Raw genomic sequence first — 24,389 nt, 5'->3', positions numbered from 1 at the left:
GGAACTAATAAACGGACTAACTAAGGGACAAAATCGACACACGAATGCAGGTATCGATGCAGCCACATGGGAAGCCCACGTACAGACAATGTTCTCACTCCCAGAGCACCATGCGAAGGAGGAGGCCTCACAGATAGCCAATGACTCAAGTAAGATTAATTTTGGCTTCAGAGTGACAACGCAAACAGACTTAACTCTAAACAGAAACAAAGGAAAGCATGCACTAATGACCACTGACATAGAAATGTTGACAAGCCTTATCAAGAAACAAACAATTGAAGGGGCAGCTGGTCAGAACGGCATTCCAAACGCCTTGTTTAGAGGAGACCTTTCATTTTGGACGTATTATTTGGCGCTGCTTTTTAACGAGCTTCAAGGCACTACGGGTCTCCCAGATGCATGGAAAGGCAGCATTATTCACCCTATATACAAAGCAGGTAACCACGCAAATCCTTCAAACTACAGGCTAATAGCATTGATAGACATGGAAGCAAAACTCTACGCATCCTGCCTACTGCAACAACTAGCAGAATGGATTCATGACAGACAGTTAATTCCACAATGCCGGACAGGTTTCAGAGCTGGTATGGGTGCTTCCACCAACCTGGCAACCCTGGCCCTGCTGGGAAACAAAGCCAGGCTTAAGAAAAAAAGGCTACTTGCATGCTTTATTGATCTAAAGGCAGCTTTTGATTGCGTACCAAGAACCCCCCTATGGGAGAAACTGAAAGGGTGGGGCTTACCATGCAGCCTCCTTGGCGCAATGATGGACTTGTATACAGGTACTTGGGTGCAAGTAAAAATTGGAGAGGGCAGCCACCTCACCAACACAATATTAACAGCAAAAGGACTCAAACAAGGGTGTGTATTGGCTCCCACGCTGTTTAACTTATATCTTGCAGACCTAGCCGAGGCTCTAGCTCCCGTAAATAGCCACCCGCCAGTATTGGCCAAGAAAGGAATTGCATGGCTACAGTACGCAGACAACATAGTTCTACTCAGCCAAACACCTGTTGGGCTACAACATAGCATTGATGCATTTTACACATACTTAACAATGCAAGGCCTAGAATTGAATTTGAGTAAAACTAAGGTTGTCCACCTAGTTGACAGGAAGTTTAAATTGGCTTCATGGTTCATAAACAGATCTCGGGTGGAGGTTGCACCTACATATAAGTACTTGGGATTCACTATGGACCGCCTCCTGACTTTCAAGCCGCAGCTTGCTGTCGTTCAAGCAAAAGACCTCTCATTGACCTATGGTTTTAAAGTTCTAAAACAAAAACTGATCTGCCGTTCATTCACTAACCTGCTTTCTGTCATGGCAGCGCGGCTAATGCCCACCATCACTTATGGCGCCGAAATTATGCTGAGGAAGAGGAAGTTTTTTTCAATCAAGTCCAGACGAAGGCCTACAAAACAGTTTTTCAGATAGCACGACCAGCATCTCCAGCTTAGGTTCGTTTAGAACTGGGTCTGAAAAACTATGAATTTCAGAGTAGATGTGCCTTCATTAAACTATGCTGGAGGTTGCGTGCAGCTGAGACTGGTACACTAAACAACCTATGTTGGATGAAAATTGAGGAGCAACAGCGACACAATGATAAAAGCACCTGGGGTCATCACTTAAATAACTGCATTGCGATGGTTTTAATTAACCGAGTCAATAAACTTAAACTTGAACTTGAACCACTACAAGCCAGGCCAGCCTCCTACACTTGTACCCTCTCTTATCACTGCTATCACACCACAGCACACAGTACCTTCTACCCTCTCAGGGCACTGCTATCACAACATCTAACATATTGCGTCTCTCGTGGGATTGCTCTCACATAAGAGCTCAAAGTATATTCCTTGCTTTTCACTCTTTCTGAAGGCTCTGCTGTCTGCGTACACCCACTGTATACTCTGTGCTTTACCGCCTTCCACAGTGTCCTAGAGCTCCGCACATCTTACTGGAAGCTGGTCCAGGAAGGCATGGGATGTTTTAACTAAGCAGCCAATCAGAATGTCTCAAACATGGGTGCCAATTTTCATTGGCCGAAGACTAGTTAATAGGATTGGCAAAACTCCAGACTTACAATTCTGGGCCGCTTTAGGATTTGTTTATTCATTAGAGGTTGTAGACAGAGCAGTAAAATAGTGCAGTCAATGACCCTGCATGAGCAGTGCAGAAACAAGGAATACCTGCTCCACCCACCTCCATGTAAAGGAACCAGGTCTCCAAGCATGGATGTGCCCCCACCCCTGCTCCACCCACCTCCATGTAAAGCAAGCAGAACTAGAAGCATGCATGTATCCCCACCCCTGCTCCACCCTACTCCATGTAAAGCAAGCAGATCTAGAAGCATGCATGTACCCCCCTGCTCCACCCACCTCCATATAAAGCAAACAGATCAAGAAGCATGCATGTATCCCCACCCCTGCTCCACCCACCTCTATGTAAAGGAACCAGGTCTCCAAGAATGGATGTGTCCCCACCCCTGCTGCAAGGGGCAGATGGTATTCACCTGTACCCCTGCACATGAATCATGAAGTATTGGTACCTCCCACTAGGAATATCAAATAGAATCTACTCACCTGACTTTTTCTTCTTCGAGTAGACAACCCAAATGACAGCAGCGAGCATTCCAACACCCACGAGGGCTCCAATGACGCCTCCGATAATTACCCCCATGGGAGGAGATTTCTCTTCTGTGGGACAGAGACAGACAGGAGCAGGGTTACAGGGCAGACATCATTTCAAGATATTATTCATGATGCAGTACCACTGAGAACTGCCAGGTATGAAGATCTCAGAGTAAAAAGAGAGAGCTATAGCCTGGCCGGGGAACATAAGTCTGATCCTACTCAGCCCCAGGTATACTCTCTGCCTTGTAACCCTCCACACTGCACTTCTATCACACCACAAAAAAAATTAAGAACAAAACAAGTAGCACCAACTTCAACCACTAGATGGCGGGATATGTGCATAGTATGGGAATCTAGAAAACACCCATGCTTGAAAACCCTCCACACCACTCCTATCACACCACAGCCCACAATATACTCACTGCTTTGTAGCCTTCGAGCAGACCTAATATCACACCACAGCCCACGGTATACTCACTGCTTTGTAGCCTTCGGCAGATCTATCACATCACAGCCCACGGTATACTCACTGATTTGTAGCCTTCGGGCAGACCTACTATCACACCACGGCCCACGGTATACTCACTGCTTTGTAGCTTCGGGCAGACCTATTGTCGCACCACAGTCCACGGTATACTCACTGCTTTGTAGCCTTCGGGCAGACCTACTATCACACCACAGCACACGGTATACTCAGTGCTTTGTAGCCTTCGGCAGACCTACTATCACACCACAGCCGACAGTGTACTCACTGCTTTGTAGCCTTCGGGCAGACCTGCTATCACACCACAGCCCACGGTATACTCACTGCTTTGTAGCCTTCGGGCAGACCTACTATCACACCACAGCCCACAGTATGCTCACTGCTTTGTAGCCTTCGGCAGACCTACTATCACACCCCAGCCCACGGTATACTCACTGCTTTGTAGCCTTCGGGCAGACCTACTATCACACCACAGGATACTCACTGCTTTGTAGCCTTCGGGGAGACCTACTATCACACCACAGCCCACGGTATACTCACTGCTTTGTAGCCTTCGGCAGACCTGCTATCACACCACAGCCCACGGTATACTCACTGCTTTGTAGCCTTCGGCAGACCTACTATCACACCACAGCCGACGGTGTACTCACTGCTTTGTAGCCTTCGGGCAGACCTGCTATCACACCACAGCCCACGGTATACTCACTGCTTTGTAGCCTTCGGGCAGACCTACTATCACACCACAGCCCACGGTATACTCACTGCTTTGTATCCTTCGGGCAGACCTACTATCACACCCCAGCCCACGGTATACTCACTGCTTTGTAGCCTTCAGGCAGACCTACTATCACACCACAGCCCACAGGATACTCACTGCTTTGTAGCCTTCAGGGAGACCTACTATCACACCACAGCCCACGGTATACTCACTGCTTTGTAGCCTTCGGCAGACCTGCTATCACACCACAGCCCACGGTATACTCACTGCTTTGTAGCCTTCGGGCAGACCTACTATCACACCACAGCCCACGGTATACTCACTGCTTTGTAGCCTTCGGGCAGACCTACTATCACACCACAGCCCACAGTATGCTCACTGCTTTGTAGCCTTCAGGGAGACCTACTATCACACCACAGCCCATGGTATACTCACTGCTTTGTAGCCTTTGAGCAGACCTATTATCACACCTCAGCCCACGGTGTACTCACTGCTTTGTAGCCTTCGGCAGATGTACTATCACACCACAGCCCACGGTATACTCACTGCTTTGTCACTTTCGGGCAGACCTACTATCACACCACAGCCCACGGTATACTCACTGCTTTGTAGCCTTCGGGCAGACCTACTATAACACCACAGCCCACGGTATACTCACTGCTTTGCAGCTTTCGGGTAGACCTACTATCACACCACAGCCCACGGTATACTCACTGCTTTGTAGTCTTCGGGCAGACCTACTATCACACCACAGCCCACGGTATACTCACTGCTTTGTAGCCTTCAGGCAGACCTACTATCGCACCACAGCCTATGGTATACTCACTGCTTTGTTGCCTTCGGGCAGACCTACTATCACACCACAGCCCACGGAATACTCACTGCTTTGTAGCCTTCGGGCAGACCTACTATCACACCACAGCCCACAGTATACTCACTGCTTTGTAGCCTTCCAAGCAGACCTACTATCCCACCACAGCCCACGGTATACTCACTGCTTTGTAGCCTTCAGGCAGACCTACTATCGCACCACAGCCTACGGTATACTCACTGCTTTGTTGCCTTCGGGCAGACCTACTATCACACCACAGCCCACGGAATACTCACTGCTTTGTAGCCTTCGGGCAGACCTACTATCACACCACAGCCCACGGTATACTCACTGCTTTGTAGCCTTCCAAGCAGACCTACTATCACACCACAGCCAATGGTTTACTCTACGTTATATAACCTGCCTCCTAGCACTGCACACAATGTTTTCTACTTCATCAGGGCACTGCAGGCCATGCTTAACTCAGTGCTTTGTACCTGCACTCAGAGCACTGCTTTCACCAGAGCCACATTATTCTCAGCAGTGACCTGAAAGAGGGCACACAGCACTATAACCCCACAACCCGTGGTACATGCAGCGCTTTGAAGCTTTCCTCAGGACACAGTTAAACCACCACTGGCCACGCTTCACTCAGCACTACAGCACTGCACTGGGCACTTTGTGCCCTCTCAGACCTAAGCCCCCAGGATACACAGTGCCCTGGGAGTGGCCACAAAGCACTGTCGCAGCACAGGGCACAGCATGCGAAGCACTTTTCATCCTTCCACGTGGCACTGCCTTCACACTGCATCACCCAGTATACACAGTGCTTTGTACCCTTCTCAGGGCCCTGTATTTACAAAAGCACAGTGTGTCGGTAGCAGTACCCTACCAGAGGCCACAAAAAAACTATTACAACACAGCCCACGGTATACTCACTGCTTTGTAGCCTTCCCCAGGGCACTGCTATGATACGTAGATTACAACACTCAGGGTCCAGCAGACTCAGGTGCAACTATTAGGCATCAGGACTCAGTCTCCCAGGCTGCACTGCGGCGGTGAGCAATGACCCAGTACTCTGGGCTACCAATACACCCAAGCAAGCTTCCACAGATTTTGTGGCCCCGTGCTGAAACAAGAAGTCAGTAAACTGACTCTTGGAGTGTCTGCTTCTGTCTGGCACTCGGGACAACTTCCCCACGAGCAGGACACCTCAGGCACAGTCCTCTCTTTGGTGGCCTAAGGTGCAGCAGAAGCAGTCCAACTTTGGTGCAACCTCTCTCTGCCAGGTCCAAGGTCAGCAGGCAGTCCTTCGGTCAGTCGAAATCTGAGGTCTGGGTGCCATATTTATGGCCATAAAATGTCCCCAGGGGAAGGTGGCAGTCACTAGCCAATCAACTACCAGGTCCCTTCCCGTTGAAAGACAGCTTCTTGTAATATGTGGCATCTAGCTATCTGAGAGTGGTCTAGGCCTCCCACGCCAAAGACAGCAGAACCCTCCTTTCCATGTGTGGAGCTTGTTAGGCCACCCTAGAGGCGTTCCTACCGGAGGCCTACAAACCCACAGAAAAACTGGTTTGACCAGTGTTTTCCCTCTCTGTCCTTGATAGCCTGCTGTCTGTCTTAAAAAGGAGCAGTCCCTCTTCGTGTGTGCTTGCCATTAGCCCTTTAAAGACGGCTTCCATTTGGGCTCACACCCTGGGTGTTTTTCCTTGCAGAAGGAGATAACACTTCTACCCTGCCTTTGACTTGTCATCCTTGTGGTGGCACAAATAGTGCTGCAGTCCACAACAGACATCTTAACTTGCATGCCCCAGGTATCCGTGGCACCATATACTAGGGACTTACAGGTAGATTAAGGTATATCAATTGAGGGATTCGCTAATTAACCTAATACTGTTAAACAGGTCAGAGCACATGAACTGAGGCCCGATAAGCAGTATTCAGAGCATTTCAAAGCCATTACACCAGCACCTGAGATCAAAAGAGGGACAAAATGGGGGGTTGAACCTTCAAAAAGCCTGTGCCCTCACATATCCATTGATGAGGAGTAGATTCAGAGGAAAGCGGGTCCTTGGATGCCAATCTCCTGCGGCCTCCTGATGAGGATGGGGTGTGAGACCATGCGAAAGGCTACAGAGAGGTCCAGGACAATAAAGGCTACCGTGGCTGTGTCAAGGATCATGCCAATGTCATCTGTGGTGGTGATGAGTGCTGAATCCAGACCGTGTGGCATGGAGGTGGTTGCTGAGGTGGTCAGTGAAGTGTTGGTTGATTAGTTTCTCTATAACCTTTGCCGGGTATGGTAGGAGAGAGTAAGGTCTGTGCTCGACGTGACAGCCTTAGGGTGGTCATCCCCCAACTTTTTGCTTGCCTCCTTCCACTTTTCTGACACTGTTTTTGCTGGTTTTAGGACTCTGTTCACTTTACCACTGCTAACCAGTGCTAAAGTGCAAATGCTTTCTCCCTTACACATTGTAAGATTGGTTCACACCCAATTGGCATATTTGATTTACTTATAAGTCCCTAGTAGAGTGCACTACATGTGCCCAGGGCCTGAAAATTAAATGATACTAGTGGGCCTGCAGCACTGATTGTGCCACCCACATAAGTAGCCCCTTACACTTGTCTCAGGCCTGCCATTGCAAGGCCTGTGAGCGGTTTCACTGCCACTTCGACTTAGCAATTAAAAGTACTTGCCAAGCCTTAAGCTCCCCTTTTTCTACATATTTCACACCTAAGTTAGGCCCTAGGTAACCAAAGGGCAGGGTGCAATGTAGATAAAAGTCAGGATATGTGTTTTATATGTCCTGGTAGTGAAAAACTCCTAAATTTGTTTTCCACTACTGTGAGGCCTGCCCCTTTCATAAGCTAGCATTAGGACTGCCCTCATATACTTTTTGATTGGTAGATTCTGATCTGAAACGGGTAACCGGGTCATATTCAGTATGGCCAGAATGGTGATAGAAAATCCTGCTTATGGGTGAGGTTGGATTTTATATTACTATTTTAGAAATTCAACTTTTAGAAAGTAAGCATTTATCTGCACTTAAAAGCCATCTGTGCCTTACAGCCTGTCTCCAATCAACGTCTGGGCTGGGATGGTTGACAGTTCCCTTGTGCATTTCACCCAGACAACCACAAACACAGGACACTCAGTCACACCTGCACTCATCTGCATACTGAAGGGGTCTTCCTGGGCTGGGAGGGTGGAGGGCCTGACACTTACATTTCAAAGGCCAGTGGCCTGCCCTCACACAATGGACTGCCAAACCACCTACTGGGACCATGGCAGACAGGACTGTACTGAAAGGGGAACTTGTGCACTTCAAAACCACTCTTTGAAGTCTCCTCCACTTCAAAGGCATTTTTGGGTATATAAACTGGGTCTCTGACCCCACCAGCTCAGACACTTCTGGACCTACAACTGCACCCTGCCAAGAGGAACTGCCTGGCTGCCCAAAGGACTCATCTGGACTGCTTTGCTGAGAAGGACTGCTGTCCTGCTGCTGCCCTGCTGTCCTCTGACTTTGCTGAGAAGGACTCTGCCTTCCCAAAAAGTGCTCTCCAAGGGCTTGGATTGAGCTTCCCTCCTGTTTTCTGAAGTCTCAGGGCCAAAAAGACGTCATCTCTTCAGGAAACTCCTTGTGCATCAAAAATCAACGTGAATCCTGCACTGCGACCAATAAATTGCCGCACAGTCAACGGGAACAACACAGCCCAACATCCTGAGTGGAAATTGAATGCAGTGCCTGCCTTGCATTGAAAAATTTGACGCATCACCTACCTGTCTGACGCAACGCCAGTGCCTTCTTCCAGCGCGGCAAGGATTTTCCCTGCATCGTCCCCGGGCATCAAAATATCCCTGCATCGCAGTGAGGAACCAAGACTACGCATCGAAAAACGAAGCAAGCCCCTTGCCTTGTGGAAAGAAACGGCACATCATCTGTGTTGCGCCGGAAAACCAGACGCACACATTATTTATCCATGCATCTCCTCCTCTGCTATCTCTGCGCGTCGTTATTTTTGATGCATACCAAGTACTGTGTGTAACCAAGATAGTTCTGTTTCTTTTTAAGGATTAAGGCGGTCATTACGACCCTGGCGGTCGGTGTAATAGTGGCGGTAGTACCGCCAACAGGCTAGCAGTACATACCTCCACTATTATGACATTGGTGGTTTGGCCAAAGCTAAACCGCCAAATTAACACACTGACCGCCATGGCGGTAACGACCACCGGGCTGGACACTACAGTCTCCAGCCCGGCGGCCGTCACTAGGCCGCCCATGGCATTTTGACCCCACCCACCGCCATAGTTTCCATGGTTTCTGTTATGCCACGAAAACCATGGCGGTAGGCACTATCAGTGCCAGGGAATTCCTTCCCTGGCACTGATAGGGGTCTCTGCCACCTCCCTCCCCCAACCCCCTGACATATACACACATACATGCACATACATACTCACCCATTCCCACATTGACACATGCATGCATACATTCATACACACACACACAGCAACACTCACTAACATACATCCAGGCACACACGCAATCACACAACACAACAAGCACGTACATACACACCCACTCATGCACACACATAATACACCCGCATGCACGCATTCAAACACAGTCACACACACCCCCCACACACGCACCCAGCACCTCCCACCCCATCTCCTGTCAGAGAACCCGACTTACCTGCTTGCAGGGGGTCCTCCGGCAGGAGAAAGGACGCAGTGCTGCTGCCAGCAGTAGCACCCACCAGGAAAACATCGCCAGGCCATATCATGGCTCATGATACGGTTGGCGGCGTTTTGCTGGCGTGGCACTGCTGCTGGCAGCAGCGCCACCTTACCGCCGTCATGACTGTAGCTGGAATTCCGGCTATGGTCATAATTCAGTGGACGGTCGGTACCCACAGCAACGGTATGTTGGCGGGCGTTGCCCTGGCAGTGGGCGGCATTTGCCGCCAATCTTATAATGAGAGCCCTTGACTCTTTTAAACCTTCTAACAGTGATGTTCAACTTGTGCTTATTGGATCTTTGTCGTTTTGATCTTATTTTATTCAGATAAATGTTATCTATTTTTCTAAACTGTGTGGTGTATTTTTGTGGTGTTTTCACTGTGTTACTCTATGATGTATTACACATTGCCTTCTAAGTTAAGCCTGACTGTTCAGTCAAAAGCTACCAGAGGGCGGGCACAGGATAATTTTGATATTGTGTGTGACTTACTCTGACTAGGATTGTGGTCCCTACTTGGACAAGGGTGTATACCTCTGCCAACTAGAGACCCCCTTTCTAGCAGTCTGTAGTTGGAAAGCCCAGCTGGGTTAGTGGAGGGTTTCTTGAGCAAGGGGAATGATGGTGGCATGTTTCCAGGTGTCTGGGAATGTGGCTGTGTCCATTGAGGCATTGAGGATGGGTGTTAGTGCTTCACTGATTGGAAGGAATCTTTTGGTGAAGGTGTAGAGGAGGCAAGGATTCGATAGGGCCTGGAGTAGATGGTCTTCATGGCAGCAGTGATTTTAACAGTGGTGATGGTAGGCCATGAGGTAGGGTTTGATCTTCGGAAGTGATGGGAAGTTGCCATGGTGACAGAATCTAGTTGAGGCTTAAAGATGCTGTATATGGAGGCGATTTTGTTACTAAGGAATTCTGAGAGCTTGTTGAAAGGTCTTTTGAGGGAGTGATGTTGCTGGAGGCAGAGGGAGGCACCATTAAATCTTTGATGTTGCCAAAGATTTCCTTGCTGCTATTAGTCTTAGTGTTGATGTAATCTTCAAGAGCTGTGTGCTTCGGGCTTCGTATCCGCTTGTCACAGCGTCTTAGGGCTGATTTGAGGAGGTCTTTATCTGTGGTGCCTTGAGTTCTCCATTTGCGTTCCAGTTACTTGCAGTGGTGTTTGGTCAGCATGAGTTCCTCTGTGTACCAACTGGCCAGTGGTTGGGCTCTTGCTACAGTTGTTCTAGAGGGTAGCCAGGATGTGAGCGGATTCAGTTATCCAGCTGTTGAGGTTCTTGATGGCTTCTGGCAATTTGCTGATGTGCTCGGGCAGTACATGGAGAGGGTGGAAGACCACTCCTCTTCTGTGATGCTTTGCCAGCTGCGACAGGTGGATGCAGTGGTGGTAGGTCTGTGATAGAGTGAGATGGGTATGAAGAAACTGACAAGGGCATGGTCTATCCAGGTCACAGTTGCTGGCTTGTGGACTGTGATGATTGTGGTTGAGGAGAAAATAGGGTCCAATAGGTGTCTGGCTCTGTGGGCAGGTTTGGTAACAAGCTAGGTGAGGCCAAGGTTTGCAAACCTTTTTAGACGCAGAGTTTGGGTCAGTGTGGTCTTCTATGTGAAGGCAAATATCTCCAAGGAAGATAAAGGTGCTGGTGTTGATGATGAGGGGTGCAATGTAGACTGTGAGTTAGCTAGCAACATTGGTGTGCAATACTGGTGGTCTGTAAACGAGGGTTTCACCCAGAGAGATATTGGCTGTCATGTATATCTTGAATGTGAGGTATTCCGTGTAGCTGGTAGGGGTGTCAGTGTAGGTGGTGCAGCTGACTGTATCTTTGAATGTGATGGTGAATCCATCTCTACTGATGATCTTGCCTGGCAATCTTGTAGCTAGCGGTGATGGATGTACTGATGTCCAGTGCAGAGTTAGGGTTTAGCCATCTTTCTGTGAGGAAGGGCAGGTCTGGAGAGTGGTTGTGCAATAAGTCCCATATCTTCATGGCATGTTGGCTGAGCGAGCAGGGGTTGAGGTGCATGCATAGAGAGTGGCGTCTTGTGTGGCTGGTTTGTGGGAGAAAGTGGTGTGCTGTTGGTGCAGGAGCGATGGGTCTGGGATGTGTGAGAATGTATGAAAACTTGCAGGAGACATATATGATCACGTCTTCCGTGTTGTATGGTGCGGAGTGGCAGCAGTGCAGGGGCTGGGGTTGAGAGCACGGAGGAGGTGGTGGCAAAGTCTGGTCACAATCTGATCTAAAATGATTGTGGAGCATCTGAGAAAGACTCAGCAGCAAAGGAAGTGTTTTGTCAGAATCAGAACATATAGGAACTGGGTGCACTAGAGTAGTGTCACAATGTGAATTTAGTCGAGATAGAGACCGATTCGGTTGAGGGTCGAACAGGCGCTCAACCTCCAGCACTGGCATCAATGATGAAGGAACAGCTGCAGGCCTGGGGGCCAGAATGGAAGTTGGCACTGGAATCAGTGCAGGACTGAGGCAGGTTGAAGAGTCCCAGCAGACGCAGAAGGTGAACCTGACGGACTTAACCTAACTAGGACCCCCTGCAGATCCTTGGGGCCCAAAGGCTCAAATGAGGGACCCAGAAGTATTCCAACAATATGCAGTTTGGCATTTTTAAAGACCTCGACCTGCTGTGGTGTCATCTGTGGCACGGAAAATTGGGGGTGCAGCAGAACCAGTTGTGGAATTTGAGCAATATCCATTGGCTCTTTGAAGCGCTTTGGCTTCTCTATGTACAAAGTGATGGGACGGGATCGAGTCTTGCTTAGACTTCTTATGGCTCTTCGTTGGTTTTGATATATGCTTACCAGAAGATTTCGACCACAAAGATGATCTGTTGCAGGAGGGTCTCAAGAGCTGGAGCACATGTGCACCTTTGACTTGGAGCGGGCCATGCACGAGGTCCATGATTTTTTTCAGTGTTCAGCGATATACAGCTTTGTTTCATGATTCCAGATCACCTTCAGGTGCGTGACAGCAATTTCTTTGCATATCTTGGAGTCGTGCCCTAAGCCCAGGCACCACAGACCTTGTGTGGGTTCATCTGTTTCCAATCACAGCACCATCTGAACTCTTTAGTCCCTGAGGACCTTGTTCCCTTGCACACTGGAAAAAGAGAATTTCAAAGAATTCCCAAATGTAAAAAATTGAGTCACGTTCCTGATACAAATTTGACGGCACCGGTAGAAAGGAACGGGGGCAGGGATTGCGCTTATAAGCAACTCCACCCGTCACTTCAGGAGTGGACCAAGGCCAACATTGAACCACAACACCACTTGCAGCACGAGGGAGCACAAATGTAAAAACTGGGGAATAATCTAAAAGGGAGGACTCTGTGGCTAGAAGTATCTATCAGAAAGATATAACCTATAATGGGTGGTTCATTGATGTCACTCAAAGAAAACGTTTTGCCTGTTATGATTCCAGAGAAAAAAAATTGTAACGGGCCACATACTTCAAGACCTTTATAAGTCTCATTTGAAATTTGAATATTGTTTGATGAAGGCAGTCCATTCTAGTAGAATATATGGAATCTTCTTTATGTTAACAGCAATATAATTTACTTTTTGTAACTGGAACACCATGAAATACCGATGTTATAAGATTTTCTATCATAACAATTGTAGGAAAGTGCCTCTTTTTTATCAATTTAGTATTCAGGGAGGAGCGTCCACCCCTCAGGTCAGTCCCACCCCTGAGGTGAGTTGCATGATGCGGACCCCACATTTTAGAATCTGCCATCTTTGTGTTGACAGATGTTTGAACTCTGGGACAGGGTTATTCCCACTTCCCACAAGAAGCAGTCATGCAGGAGGTGTAGTGAACCCAGGGGTAAGTAGCCCATTGGCCACTACCCTACACTCCCCGAAATGCCCCTAAAGTCAGTATTTAGGTTCCTGGCATCGGAGAAGCAGATCCTAATGACCTAAGAAGACTAAGGACACTGAAGAGCTGCGAAAGCTGAGAGGAGAGAAGAAGCAGCTGACCTGGTACCAACCCCGCCGGCCTGTCTGCATCCCTTGTTGAAAACAGTGTTAAAGTCGGCTAGTCCTGCAGCTGTGGACTCCAGACACCACGGAGGGCTGTATGCCTTTGATTAAGAATTAAGACCTCTTGTGAACAGTGGACCTGTTTTACTACAAACCCCCAAAAAGGATTCTAGAGCCTCTAGAACTGCCAAAACCTGAAATCTGAAGTCACCACTGCACCCGTTGCCTCCGGCCCGAGTTTAAGTGGGCCACCGGTACCAAGAAGGTTCCCCAGGCATAAAGAGTTCGAGTCCTGTAGGAAAGTACCATCTTGCCTGGCATGTTACCCCCATTTTTACTGTATGAATGTTTGTTTTTGCCTATGTGTCACTGGGATTTTGCTAGCCAGGACCCCGGTGCTAAAAAAGTATGCCCTGTATGTGTTCCCTGTGTGGTGCCTAACTGAATCACTGAGGCTCTGCTAACCAGAACCACAGTGTTTATGCTCTCTCTCCTTTTAAAATTGTCACTGCAGGCTAGTGACTAATTTTACCAATTCTCATTGGCACACTGGAACACCCTTATAATTCCCTTGTATTTGGTACCAAGGTACCCGGGGTATTGGGGTTCCAGGAGATCCCTATGGGCTGCAGCATTACTTTTGCCACCCATAGGTAGCTCAGACAATTCTTACACAGGACTGCCACTGCAGCCTGAGTGAAATAACGTCCATGTTATTTCACAGCCATTTTACACTGCACTTAAGTAACTGATAAGTCACCTATATGTCTAACCCTCACTTGGTGAAGGTTAGGTGCAAAGTTACTTAGTGTGTGGACACCCTGGCACTAGCCAAGGTGCCCCCATATTGTTCAGGGGAAATTCCCCAGACTTTGTGAGTGAGGGGACACCATTACATGTGTGCACTACATATAGGTCAATACCTATATGTAGCGTCACAATGGTAACTTCAAACATGGCCATGTAACATGTCTACGATCATGGAATTGTCACCCCAATACCATTCAGGTATTGGCGGGACAATCCTATGCATCCCCGGGTCTCCAGCATAGAGCCCGGGTACAGCCAAACTAACTTTCCGGGGTCTCCTCTCCAGCTACCGCTGCTGCCAACCCCTCAGACAGGTTTCTGCCCCCCTGGGGCCTGGGCCGCCTGGTCCCAGGAAGGCAGAACAAAGGATTTCCTCTGAGAGAGGGTGTTACACCCTCTCCCTTTGGAAATAGGTGTGAAGGGCCTGGGAGGAGTAGCCTCTCCTGGCATCTGGAAATGCTTTGAAAGGCACAGATGGTGACCTCATTCCATAAGCCAGTCTACACCGGTTCAGGGATCCCCCCAGCCCTGCTCTGGGGCGAAACTAGACAAAGGAAAGGGGAGTGACCACTCCCCTGACCAGCACCTCCCAGGGGAGGTGCCCAGAGCTCCTCCAGTGTGTCCCAGCCCTCTGCCATCTTGGATGTGGAGGTGTGAGGGTACAATGGACAGCTCTGAGTGGCCAGTGCCAGCAGGTGACGTCAGAGACCCCTCCTGATAGGTGCTTACCTTTCTCTGTAGCCAATCCTCCTCTGAGGGATATTTAGGGTCTCTCCTGTGGGTATCTCACCAGATAACGAATGCAAGAGCTCACCAGAGTTCCTCTGCACTTCCCTCTTCGACTTCTGCCAAGGATTGACCGCTGACTGCTCCAGGACGTCTGCATAACCACAACAAAGTAGCCAGAAGACTACCAGCAACATTGTAGCGCCTCATCCTGCCTGCTTTCTCGACTGTTTCCTGGTGGTGCATGCTCTGAGGGCTGTCTGCCTTCACCCTGCACTGGAAGCCAAGAAGAAATCTCCTGTGGGTCGACGGAATCTTCCTCATGCTAACGCAGGCACCAAACTTCTCCATCAATGGTCCTCTGGGACCCCTGTCATCCTGATGAGCGTGGTCCCTGGAACTCAGCAACTCTGTCCAAGTGACTCCCACAGTCCAGTGACTCTTCAGTCCAAGCTTGGTGGAGGTAAGTCCTTGCCTCCCCATGCTAGACTGCATTGCTGGGTACCGCATGATTTGCAGCTGCTCTGCCCTCCTGTGCACTCTTCCAGGATTTCCTTTGTGCACAGCCAAGCCTGGGTCCCCGACACTCCTTCCTGCAGTGCACAACCTTCTGAGTTGTCCTATGGCGTCGTGGGACTCCCTTTTGTGACTTCGGGTGGACTCCAGTTCACTTTCCTTCCAAGTGCCTGTTCAGGTACTTCTGCTGGTGCTGCCTGCTTCTGTGAGGGCGCCCTGAGTTGGGGGCGCCCAGCAACTCAGGGAGCCCTCACAGAAGCAGGCAGCACCAGCAGAAGTACCTGAACAGGCACTTGGAAGGAAAGTGAACAGGAGTCTACCCGAAGTCACAAAAGGGAGTCCAACGACGCCGGAGGACAACTCAGAAGGTTGTGCACTGCAGGAAGGAGTGTCGGGACCCAGGCTTGGCTGTGCACAAAGGAAATCCTGGAAGAGTGCACAGGAGCCGGAGCAGCTGAAAATCATGCGGTACCCAGCAATGCAGTCTAGCGTGGGGAGGCAAGGACTTACCTCCACCAAACTTGGACTGAAGAGTCACTGGATTGTGGGAGTCACTTGGACAGAGTTGCTGAGTTCCAGGGACCACGCTCGTCATGCTGAGAGGGGACCCAGAGGACCAGTGATGCAGTCTTTTGGTGCCTGCGGTTGCAGGGGGAAGATTCCGTCGACCCACAGGAGATTTCTTCAGAGCTCCTGGTGCAGGGAGGAGGCAGGCTACCCCCAGAGCATGCACCACCTGGAAAGAGTCGAGAAAGCCGGCAGGATGAGGTGATACAAGGTTGCTAGTAGTCGTCTTGCTACTTTGTTGCGGTTTTGCAGGCGTCCTGAGCAGTCAGCGGTCGATCCTTTGGCAGAAGGTGAAGAGGGAGATGCAGAGGAACTCTGATGAGCTCTTGCATTCGTTATCGGAAGAATACCCCAGAGGAGAGACCCTAAATAGCCAGAAAAGGAGGTTTGGCTACCAAGTTGGGAGGATTGGCTACTAAGAGAGGTAAGAGCCTATCAGAAGGAGCCTCTGACGTCACCTGCTGGCACTGGCCACTCAGAGCAGTCCAGTGTGCCAGCAACACCTCTGAATCCAAGATGGCAGAGGTCTGGGGCACACTGGAGGAGCTCTGGGCACCTCCCTTGGGAGGTGCAGGTCAGGGGAGTGGTCACTCCCCTTTCCTTTGTTCAGTTTCGCGCCAGAGCAGGGCTGGGGGATCCCTGAACTGGTGTAGACTGGCTTATGCAGAGATGGGCACCATCTGTGCCCATCAAAGCATTTCCAGAGGCTGGGGGAGGCTACTCCTTCCCAGCCCTCACACCTATTTCCAAAGGGAGAGGGTGTAACACCCTCTCTCTGAGGAAGTCCTTTGTTCTGCCTTCCTGGGCCAGGGCTGCCTGGAACCCAGGAGGGCAGAAACCTGTCTGAGGGGTTGGCAGCAGCTGCAGTGGAGACCCCGGAAAGGCAGTTTGCCAGTACCCGGGTACTGTGCTAGAGGCCCGGGCGATCATGGAATTGTCACCCCAGTACAATTCCATGATCTTAGACATGTTACATGGCCATGTTTCGAGTTTCCATTGTGACGCTATACATAGGTAATGACCTATGTATAGTGCACGCGTGTAATGGTGTCCCCGCACTCACAAAGTCCGGGGAATTTGCCCTGAACGATGTGGGGGCACCTTGGCTAGTGCCAGAGTGCCCACACACTAAGTAACTTTGCATCCAACCATCACCAGGTGAAGGTCAGACATATAGGTGACATATAAGTTACTTAAGTGCAGTGGTAAATGGCTGTGAAATAACGTGGACGTTATTTCACCCAGGCTGCACTGGCAGGCCTGTGTAAGAATTGACAGAGCTCCCTATGGGTGGCAAAAGAAATGCTGCAGCCCATAGGGATCTCCTGGAACCCCAATACCCTCGGTACCTCAGTACCATATACTAGGGAATTATATGGGTGTACCAGTATGGCAATGTGAATTGGTGAATTTAGTCACTAGCCTGTTAGTGACAAATTTGGAAAGCAGAGCGAGCATAACCACTAAGGTTCTGGTTAGCAGAGCCTCAGTGAGACAGTTAGGCATCACACTGGGAACACATACAGGGCACATACTTATGAGCACTGGGGCCCTGCCTGGCAGGGTCCCAGTGACACAGACTAAAATAACATATATACAGTGAAATATGGGGGTAACATGCCAGGCAAGATGGTACTTTCCTACAGACAGTAATCCTGTGTACTGCATGAACTGCAGCTGCTCGGGCTTCTGTGCACTTGTGCAAGACTTCCTTTATGCACAGCCTAGCCCAGGCCCCCAGCACTCCGTCCTGCATTGCCCAACTCGCTGAGTTGGACTCCGACATCGTGGGACCCTCTTTTGTTGCTCTGAGTCGACCGTTGTCCTCAGATCTTCTAAGTGCCTGTTCAGGTACTTCTGTGGGTGCTGCCTGCTTCTGTGTGGGCTCTCCATGTTGCTGAGCACCCCATCTGTCTCCTCCTCCAAGAGGCGACCTCCTGGTCCTTCCTGGGCCCTAGCAGCTGCCAAAATCCTCAACCGCAACTCTTGCAGCTAGCAAGGCTTGTTTGTGGTCTTTCTGTGTGGAAAGAACTTTGCAACCTCCAGCACGCCGTAGGACATCTTCTGACCAAAGGAGAAGTTCCTGGCATCTTCCGTTGTTGCAGAATCTTCGGCTTCTTCCACCCAGAGGCAGCCCTTTTGCACCTTCATCCGGGGTCTAGTGGGCTCCTGCCCCCCCGGACACTTGCGTGACTCTTGGACTTGGTCCCCTTCCTTTACAGGCCCTCAGGTCCAGGAATCTGTCTTCAGTGTTTTGCAGTCAGTTGTTGTCCTTGCAGAATCCCCTATCTCGACTTTACTGTCTTTCTGGGGTAGTAGGGTAACTTTACTCCTACTTTTCAGGGTCTTGGGGTGGGGTATCTTGGACACCCTTAGTGTTTTCTTACACTCCCAGCGACCCTCTACACACTACACTAGGCCTGGGGTCCATTCGTGGTTCGCATTCCACTTTTGGAGTATATGGTTTGTGTTGCTCTCAGGCCTATTTCTCCCTATTGCATTCTATGGTGTTCTACAGTGTTTGCACTACTTTTCTAACTGTTACTTACCTGATTTTGGTTTGTGTGTATATATTTTGTGTATATTACTTACCTCCTAAGGGAGTATATCCTCTGAGATACTTTTGGCATACTGTCACTAAAATAAAGTACCTTTATTTTTAGTAACTCTGAGTATTGTGTTTTCTTATGATATAGTGCTAAGTGATATAAGTGGTATAGAAAGAACTTTGCATGTCTCCTAGTTCAGCCTAAACTGCTCTGCTATAACTACCTCTATCAGCCTAAGCTCCTAGAACACCTCTAATCTACTAATAAGGGATAACTGGACCTGGCACAAGGTGTAAGTACCTCTAGTTACCCACTATAAGCCAGGACAGCCTCCTACAAGTCCATTGTGGTTTCACCCCTCCTGGACTCCCTGACGATGCTTGCAGCCCCCGCACGCAGCCCACCTCTACTGCGACCGCTCCAGTAAGGAAAACCCGACACCTAAAGACTTCTCTGTAGCCGTTGTCCCAGAGTTGTAGAGAAGAGGACCAAAGGTGTCTACCTGTGCCCAAGCATCGTGAGAACTCAGCCCGACTGTTGGTTCCCGACTGGCTTCCTAGCCAGAGCCTGCAACCTCTTTTTTTTATTTCTTTTTGAAACGTTTTTGAAATAGCGCTGTAATGTGTAGGTATTACCGCTGTACTCTGTAGATATAAATATAGTGCAGTACAGTGTATTTTTTATTTTTTAAGAAATTTATTTATTTTAAAACATGTTTTTAGGTCCTCAGTATTTCCAAGGTAGTTCTGCCGTACTCAGTAAAAGGTTATTAAAATATATAGAAACTTAAGAATCATTTTCCTTACCTATTAGCACTTTAAAAAAGTGGTAGTAGGTAGGGAAAAAATCTAAAACCTAATTCCTACCTATATGTAAGGCCCTAACCCAGACCTCAGCCAAAGTGTACTTAAAACAACATGGCTGCCTTTGACTTCTGTAAGGGCAGTCACCAGCCAGCTTCATAGTGCTTTGTAATTGGCATGTACCGCTGTTCTTTTTTCGAAATTTTGCGAAACTACCACTACAACATATATCTCTAAGTTAAAATACTTTATAACTTTAAAAATACTTGCCCTACTTACCTGTACTACCAAAAGGGAGAATCTACACACCACAATCTATAATCCTGCCAAGGTTTACGTACATCTGACAGGGCGTTTGCCCGCCACATAAGAGTACAAAGTCTATGAAAAATGCACTAGTGCCAAAACGCATTTTAGGCCCCCCCTTTTTTCTTTGCACCCCCTTGACGAATCTCCACAAAGGTCTGCATTGTTTGCCAATGTCGAAAAAAGAATAGGTCTGCAGCGTTTCGTTCAGATTTGTCAAACGGCCGCAAACCTATTAATAGTCAGAAATCAGAGGAACTCCTATTTCTAGGAATACTAACTAGGATAGCAGGGAAGTGTAGGGTGGGGTGATCTGCATGGATCCCGAAAGGTTTTCTTACCCAGAATGCCCTTCAAACTCTATCCTTTTTTGAAAATCATACATTTTCCTCATACTTCTGTGAGGGAAACTTCTGGAGTCTGCAGGGATCCACAAAATTTCTACCATCCAGCATTCCCACAAACCGCCCCATAAACACAGTATTCCACTATTGTGGCTGGGCCGGGCACCTGTGGCAGGAACAGAACAAACCAGGGACCATGGGAAATCAACATGTACGCCACCGTCACAATCCCCGCTACAGACCACAGTGCACTTACCATACATCACGGTCACAGTGTCCGGCAGGCTGCTGTGATACACCTCATATCTGTAGGTTTTCTCATCATCTCCTTCCTGAACTTCCACTGTTGTCCTGACCTGGTAGGTGCCGTCAGGGTTTGGCAGGATGTCCCTCGACTCCCAAGGAATCTCTACACCATTCCTGACCCATTTCACCTCAATGTCTCTGGGATAAAATCCATACGCGTAGCCGGTGAGGAAGGTGTGATCGCTGGTCTTTCTTCGTGTAACCGCTGCTTGAGGGGCAACTGCAAGGAACCACAATAACTACAATTACACAACAATCGCAACATTAGGATTTAACCATTACATTATTTGGAATTACGTACCTGTAACACTTTTTCTTCAGCACATGCTTTGAATACCCCCCTTCATGACACTTCCAGGACCCCATGTGCACCCGCACAGAGGAGGAACCTGGGTAGAGGGGCTGCTAGGAGAAGCCTCACCACAGCCATCTCTGATCACAGACCCAACTACACGGGTAGCTCCATCCGACAGAATACTGAGGGTGATACTAGAAGCTCAAGGAAAGGACCAAAGAAGGTGACAGATGCTGGGGCTCCCCATAGAGGCTGGATGGAGGTGACACAAGATGATGTCAAAGTAGTGTTACATGATGCAGACCCGGCGACAGGATTACAGGAAGCCTCACATCCAGTCCTTATAATTCATTTATCACACTGCATCTTTACCCATTCTGCATTAAAACGACTGTGGTTAGTAAGAACCAGAAAACCAAATTGTTTCTATGAACTGAGCTCATTCAATTATTTTCTGAGTAAGACACAAAAATATTGGCTGAAAAGTATGATCCAATGAGCTCCCTGACTGCCTGTTTCCTGCCACCTTACCTTGGCTGTCACAAGTGGGAGGAGGTAATTTTAAGGTTGAGACAAAACTTCTTGAGAATGAGTGACTGCATCAGATAAGATGTCACTAGCTCAAGATGACCCCAAGAAAGGGATCAAACACATCAACAGAAGGGCGAAGTGTGACAACGAAGCAGGTCATCAAATGCACCAGTACACACGATCAATCTGGGAGGTTGGTCCTTGCAATGATATTTACAGCAGCGAGTAAACAGATGACACACCTACAACTATGAGTAATAAACTCACACTTACCACGGTGAGTAGAAATGTCACAAGAATAACAAACCTGCACCTACAACTATAGGTAATAAACTCACACTTACTACCATGGGTTAAAATGTCACATGAATAATAAACCTACACCTACAAATACAAATAATAAACGCACGCAGCCGTGAGTAATAAACTCACTTACAGCTGAGAATAAACCTACATTTACAACTAATAATAAAACCAGACCGATAACTACAAACCTGGAGGAGCGCAATATGCACTTCTCTACCTTTCAAATAAGGCAGAACAGACAGGGGGAGGAAAGACCCCGCACTCTCCAAGTAAACAATATACCTTGTGTTGTCATGAGTAACGGGCTAAGAAAAGGAAGGGGCCCCTGGAGGCCCTACCATCGTCTGCTCCTTATACACCAGGAGTGCTCCCCTGTACCAAACACAGCACCACAACCTCATACACTCCGCCGCCAGCAGACAAGAAAATGCAAAACAAAACACAAGTCAACCAACAAATCCCCAACACCCCCCCCCCAGGACTGAGACATGCAACCATCCTGTCCAAGCAGCAGACCACACAGGGCCAACTAAACGCCAACTAAGGGTCAGAAGGCCAACTAAATCCATGATAGAGAGCTGTGCATGGGGAAGGAGCCACCAGCTAGAGGTGGAGAACCAGCGCTCACTACAACGAGCCCTGCAAGCCCCCCCCCCAAAACCCCTGACCACTCAAAAGGGAGTAAAGAGATTAACACAGGAGCAATCAACCATAGAACCAACCTGCCTTCATAATATAACAAAGGAAAAACGCAGAACATCCACGATGTAGTAAGTGAGTGATCATAGGGCATATGATGAGTTAAAAACAGATTTATTCATGTAGCGAATCGGCCACGACATGCAGCCTTCAGTCGGCTCGGACCCCCACATTACCATCACTGCTGGAATCCTCGCCCACCGTCCCTGCATCCACGCGGACCACTTAAATCACAACAAATGCTTATGCAACATTTTAAAGAGAAACATACCACAATACATACACTACATCACCTTCCCCCTTAACAGAGAAATGAGAAAAGGACAAAAATAAAAACATATTAAAACATTACAAAATCTTTCAACTTTTCTGGTACTTTCACTTAACGTGACCCAGCTGATCTATGTTCTTGGCTCCTAGCAACAATAGGGTTAGCATGAACAATTGCAGATGACTGTGCATTATCACACACATTTCTACTCTGTGACTGTATTTCCCTTGTAGGTTGCACCCAGAACGCTCCATCTGGAACCAATCTTCTTGCGTATGAGATCAGCATCTTGTGCAGTTTTCACCAGTTGTCTCTTGTTCCACCACCCTTTATTCCCTAGTAACACTGCACCCCTGGTAACCGTGTTTATTACTTTTACAGGTGCTGAGTAGATGGATTCACCTTTCCGGACTTTTACAGGAGTTTTGATTAAAACCCAATCCCCAACCTCAAACTCCAGAGTTTTAACATGATGTCTCTTATCCCAGTCATGTTTTATTTTCATCTGATTTGCAACTACAGTAGAAGAAATATCTTCTGTGTCATGTACCACAATTTCAGTCACCTTGCCTGCTTGTTCTCTCAGTCACTCTATCTGCTTGTTCTCCCAACCAGTTAGGGAAAAATGTGGTATGATCCTTTCTCCAGTATTGGGGTATCTTTAATAGGTTCACATGCTTGAATCATTCCCCTAAGTGGGAGTCCCACTGTATCATAGTAAGCAGTATATATATCAGTATAATGGGCTGTAAAGGGAATTGAAGAAACAGCTTAATAGCCTATCATGTCCTTTTTTTTAAAAAGGACCAAAGTTGAACAATGACCAATCAGGTGACAGCGCCCTTAGAACTTTCCCAACAGAGGCATCTTCCCTCAGATTTTCTCCACAGGTCATGTGTGAGGTAATCTTCCTGAACTCTGCTCAGTTTCTTCAGATTTGGTAATTTCCCAATTGTTCTTCTCTGTTTCAGTATGTCTGAACTGGTAAAGAAATAGACCGTGCGCCATCTGTGGTAAGAACAGGCTCCAGTCAGTAGATCCTCATAAGGGATGTATATATTACCCTCATCCATCCCACAAGGTGAGAGATTTCAACATATGCAGAACTATTTCTACTGAAACTCTCAAAGACTGTGAGGGAAGACTTTTATTATGGTTGCAGAAACTTAAGACCAAGACTGCTGTCGCTTCTGAGGAGGAAAGTAGTGAGTGTTCCATCTCCTCACAGACCTCCAGAAAGAGGGAAGGGTCTCACCATGAGTCCCGTCATCAAAACAAGAAAGCCTTAAAAAAGACCCACCATGGATCTACGGAATGCTTCTCCCATGAGGAGAAACGAAAAAGGGCTTCCTGAGACTCTAAATCTGAGCCCTCTACTCCATCTACATCGCTTCCATTAAAGCCTAGACCCTCATCTGAAAAAGACTAAATTCACTTCAAAAATATCATCAAGGATGTCAAAACCATAGTCGACGGCACTGAGAAGTGATATTTCCCTGACTGGAAGCCCGTTGACGCTTTCACAGCCGGCATCCATTCTGTCGATGACCACCACCACCACGTCGATGAGGTCCACCTTGTCGACGACGTTAGTGACGTCGATGAAGACTGTGCCGCTGATGACCTGTAGGAAAGTACCATCTTGCCTGGCATGTTACCCCCATTTTTCACTGTATATATGTTGTTTTAGTGTATGTGTCACTGGGACCCTGGTAACCCAGGGCCCCAGTGCTCATAAGTGTGCCCTGTATGTGTTCCCTGTGTAGTGACTAACTGTCTCACTGAGGCTCTGCTAATCAGAACCTCAGTGGTTATGCTCTCTCTGCTTTCCAAATTTGTCACTAACAGGCTAGTGACCAATTTCACCAATTTACATTGGCATACTGGAACACCCTTATAATTCCCTAGTATATGGTACTGAGGTACCCAGGGTATTGGGGTTCCAGGAGATCCCTATGGGCTGCAGTA

General features: G+C 48.3%; 1 protein-coding gene across 1 annotated transcript in view; it reads right to left on the bottom strand.

The window, feature by feature from the left end:
* Positions 1-24,389, bottom strand: part of LOC138301428 (RLA class I histocompatibility antigen, alpha chain 11/11-like) — a 338,345-nt gene that overhangs the window by 80,431 nt on the left and 233,525 nt on the right. The window contains exons 4-5 of the mRNA XM_069241918.1: positions 20,270-20,539; positions 2,581-2,694 (exon numbers count right to left, since the gene is read on the bottom strand). Of these exons, the coding sequence (XP_069098019.1) occupies positions 2,581-2,694; positions 20,270-20,539 (384 nt within the window). The remainder of the gene's footprint in view (positions 1-2,580; positions 2,695-20,269; positions 20,540-24,389) is intronic.

This window comes from Pleurodeles waltl, chromosome 6, assembly GCF_031143425.1.
Source record: "Pleurodeles waltl isolate 20211129_DDA chromosome 6, aPleWal1.hap1.20221129, whole genome shotgun sequence".
NCBI classification, from domain to species: Eukaryota; Metazoa; Chordata; class Amphibia; order Caudata; family Salamandridae; genus Pleurodeles; species Pleurodeles waltl.
The sequence above is the reverse complement of the archived record's forward strand: the minus strand, read 5'-3'. Positions and strand labels throughout refer to the sequence as shown.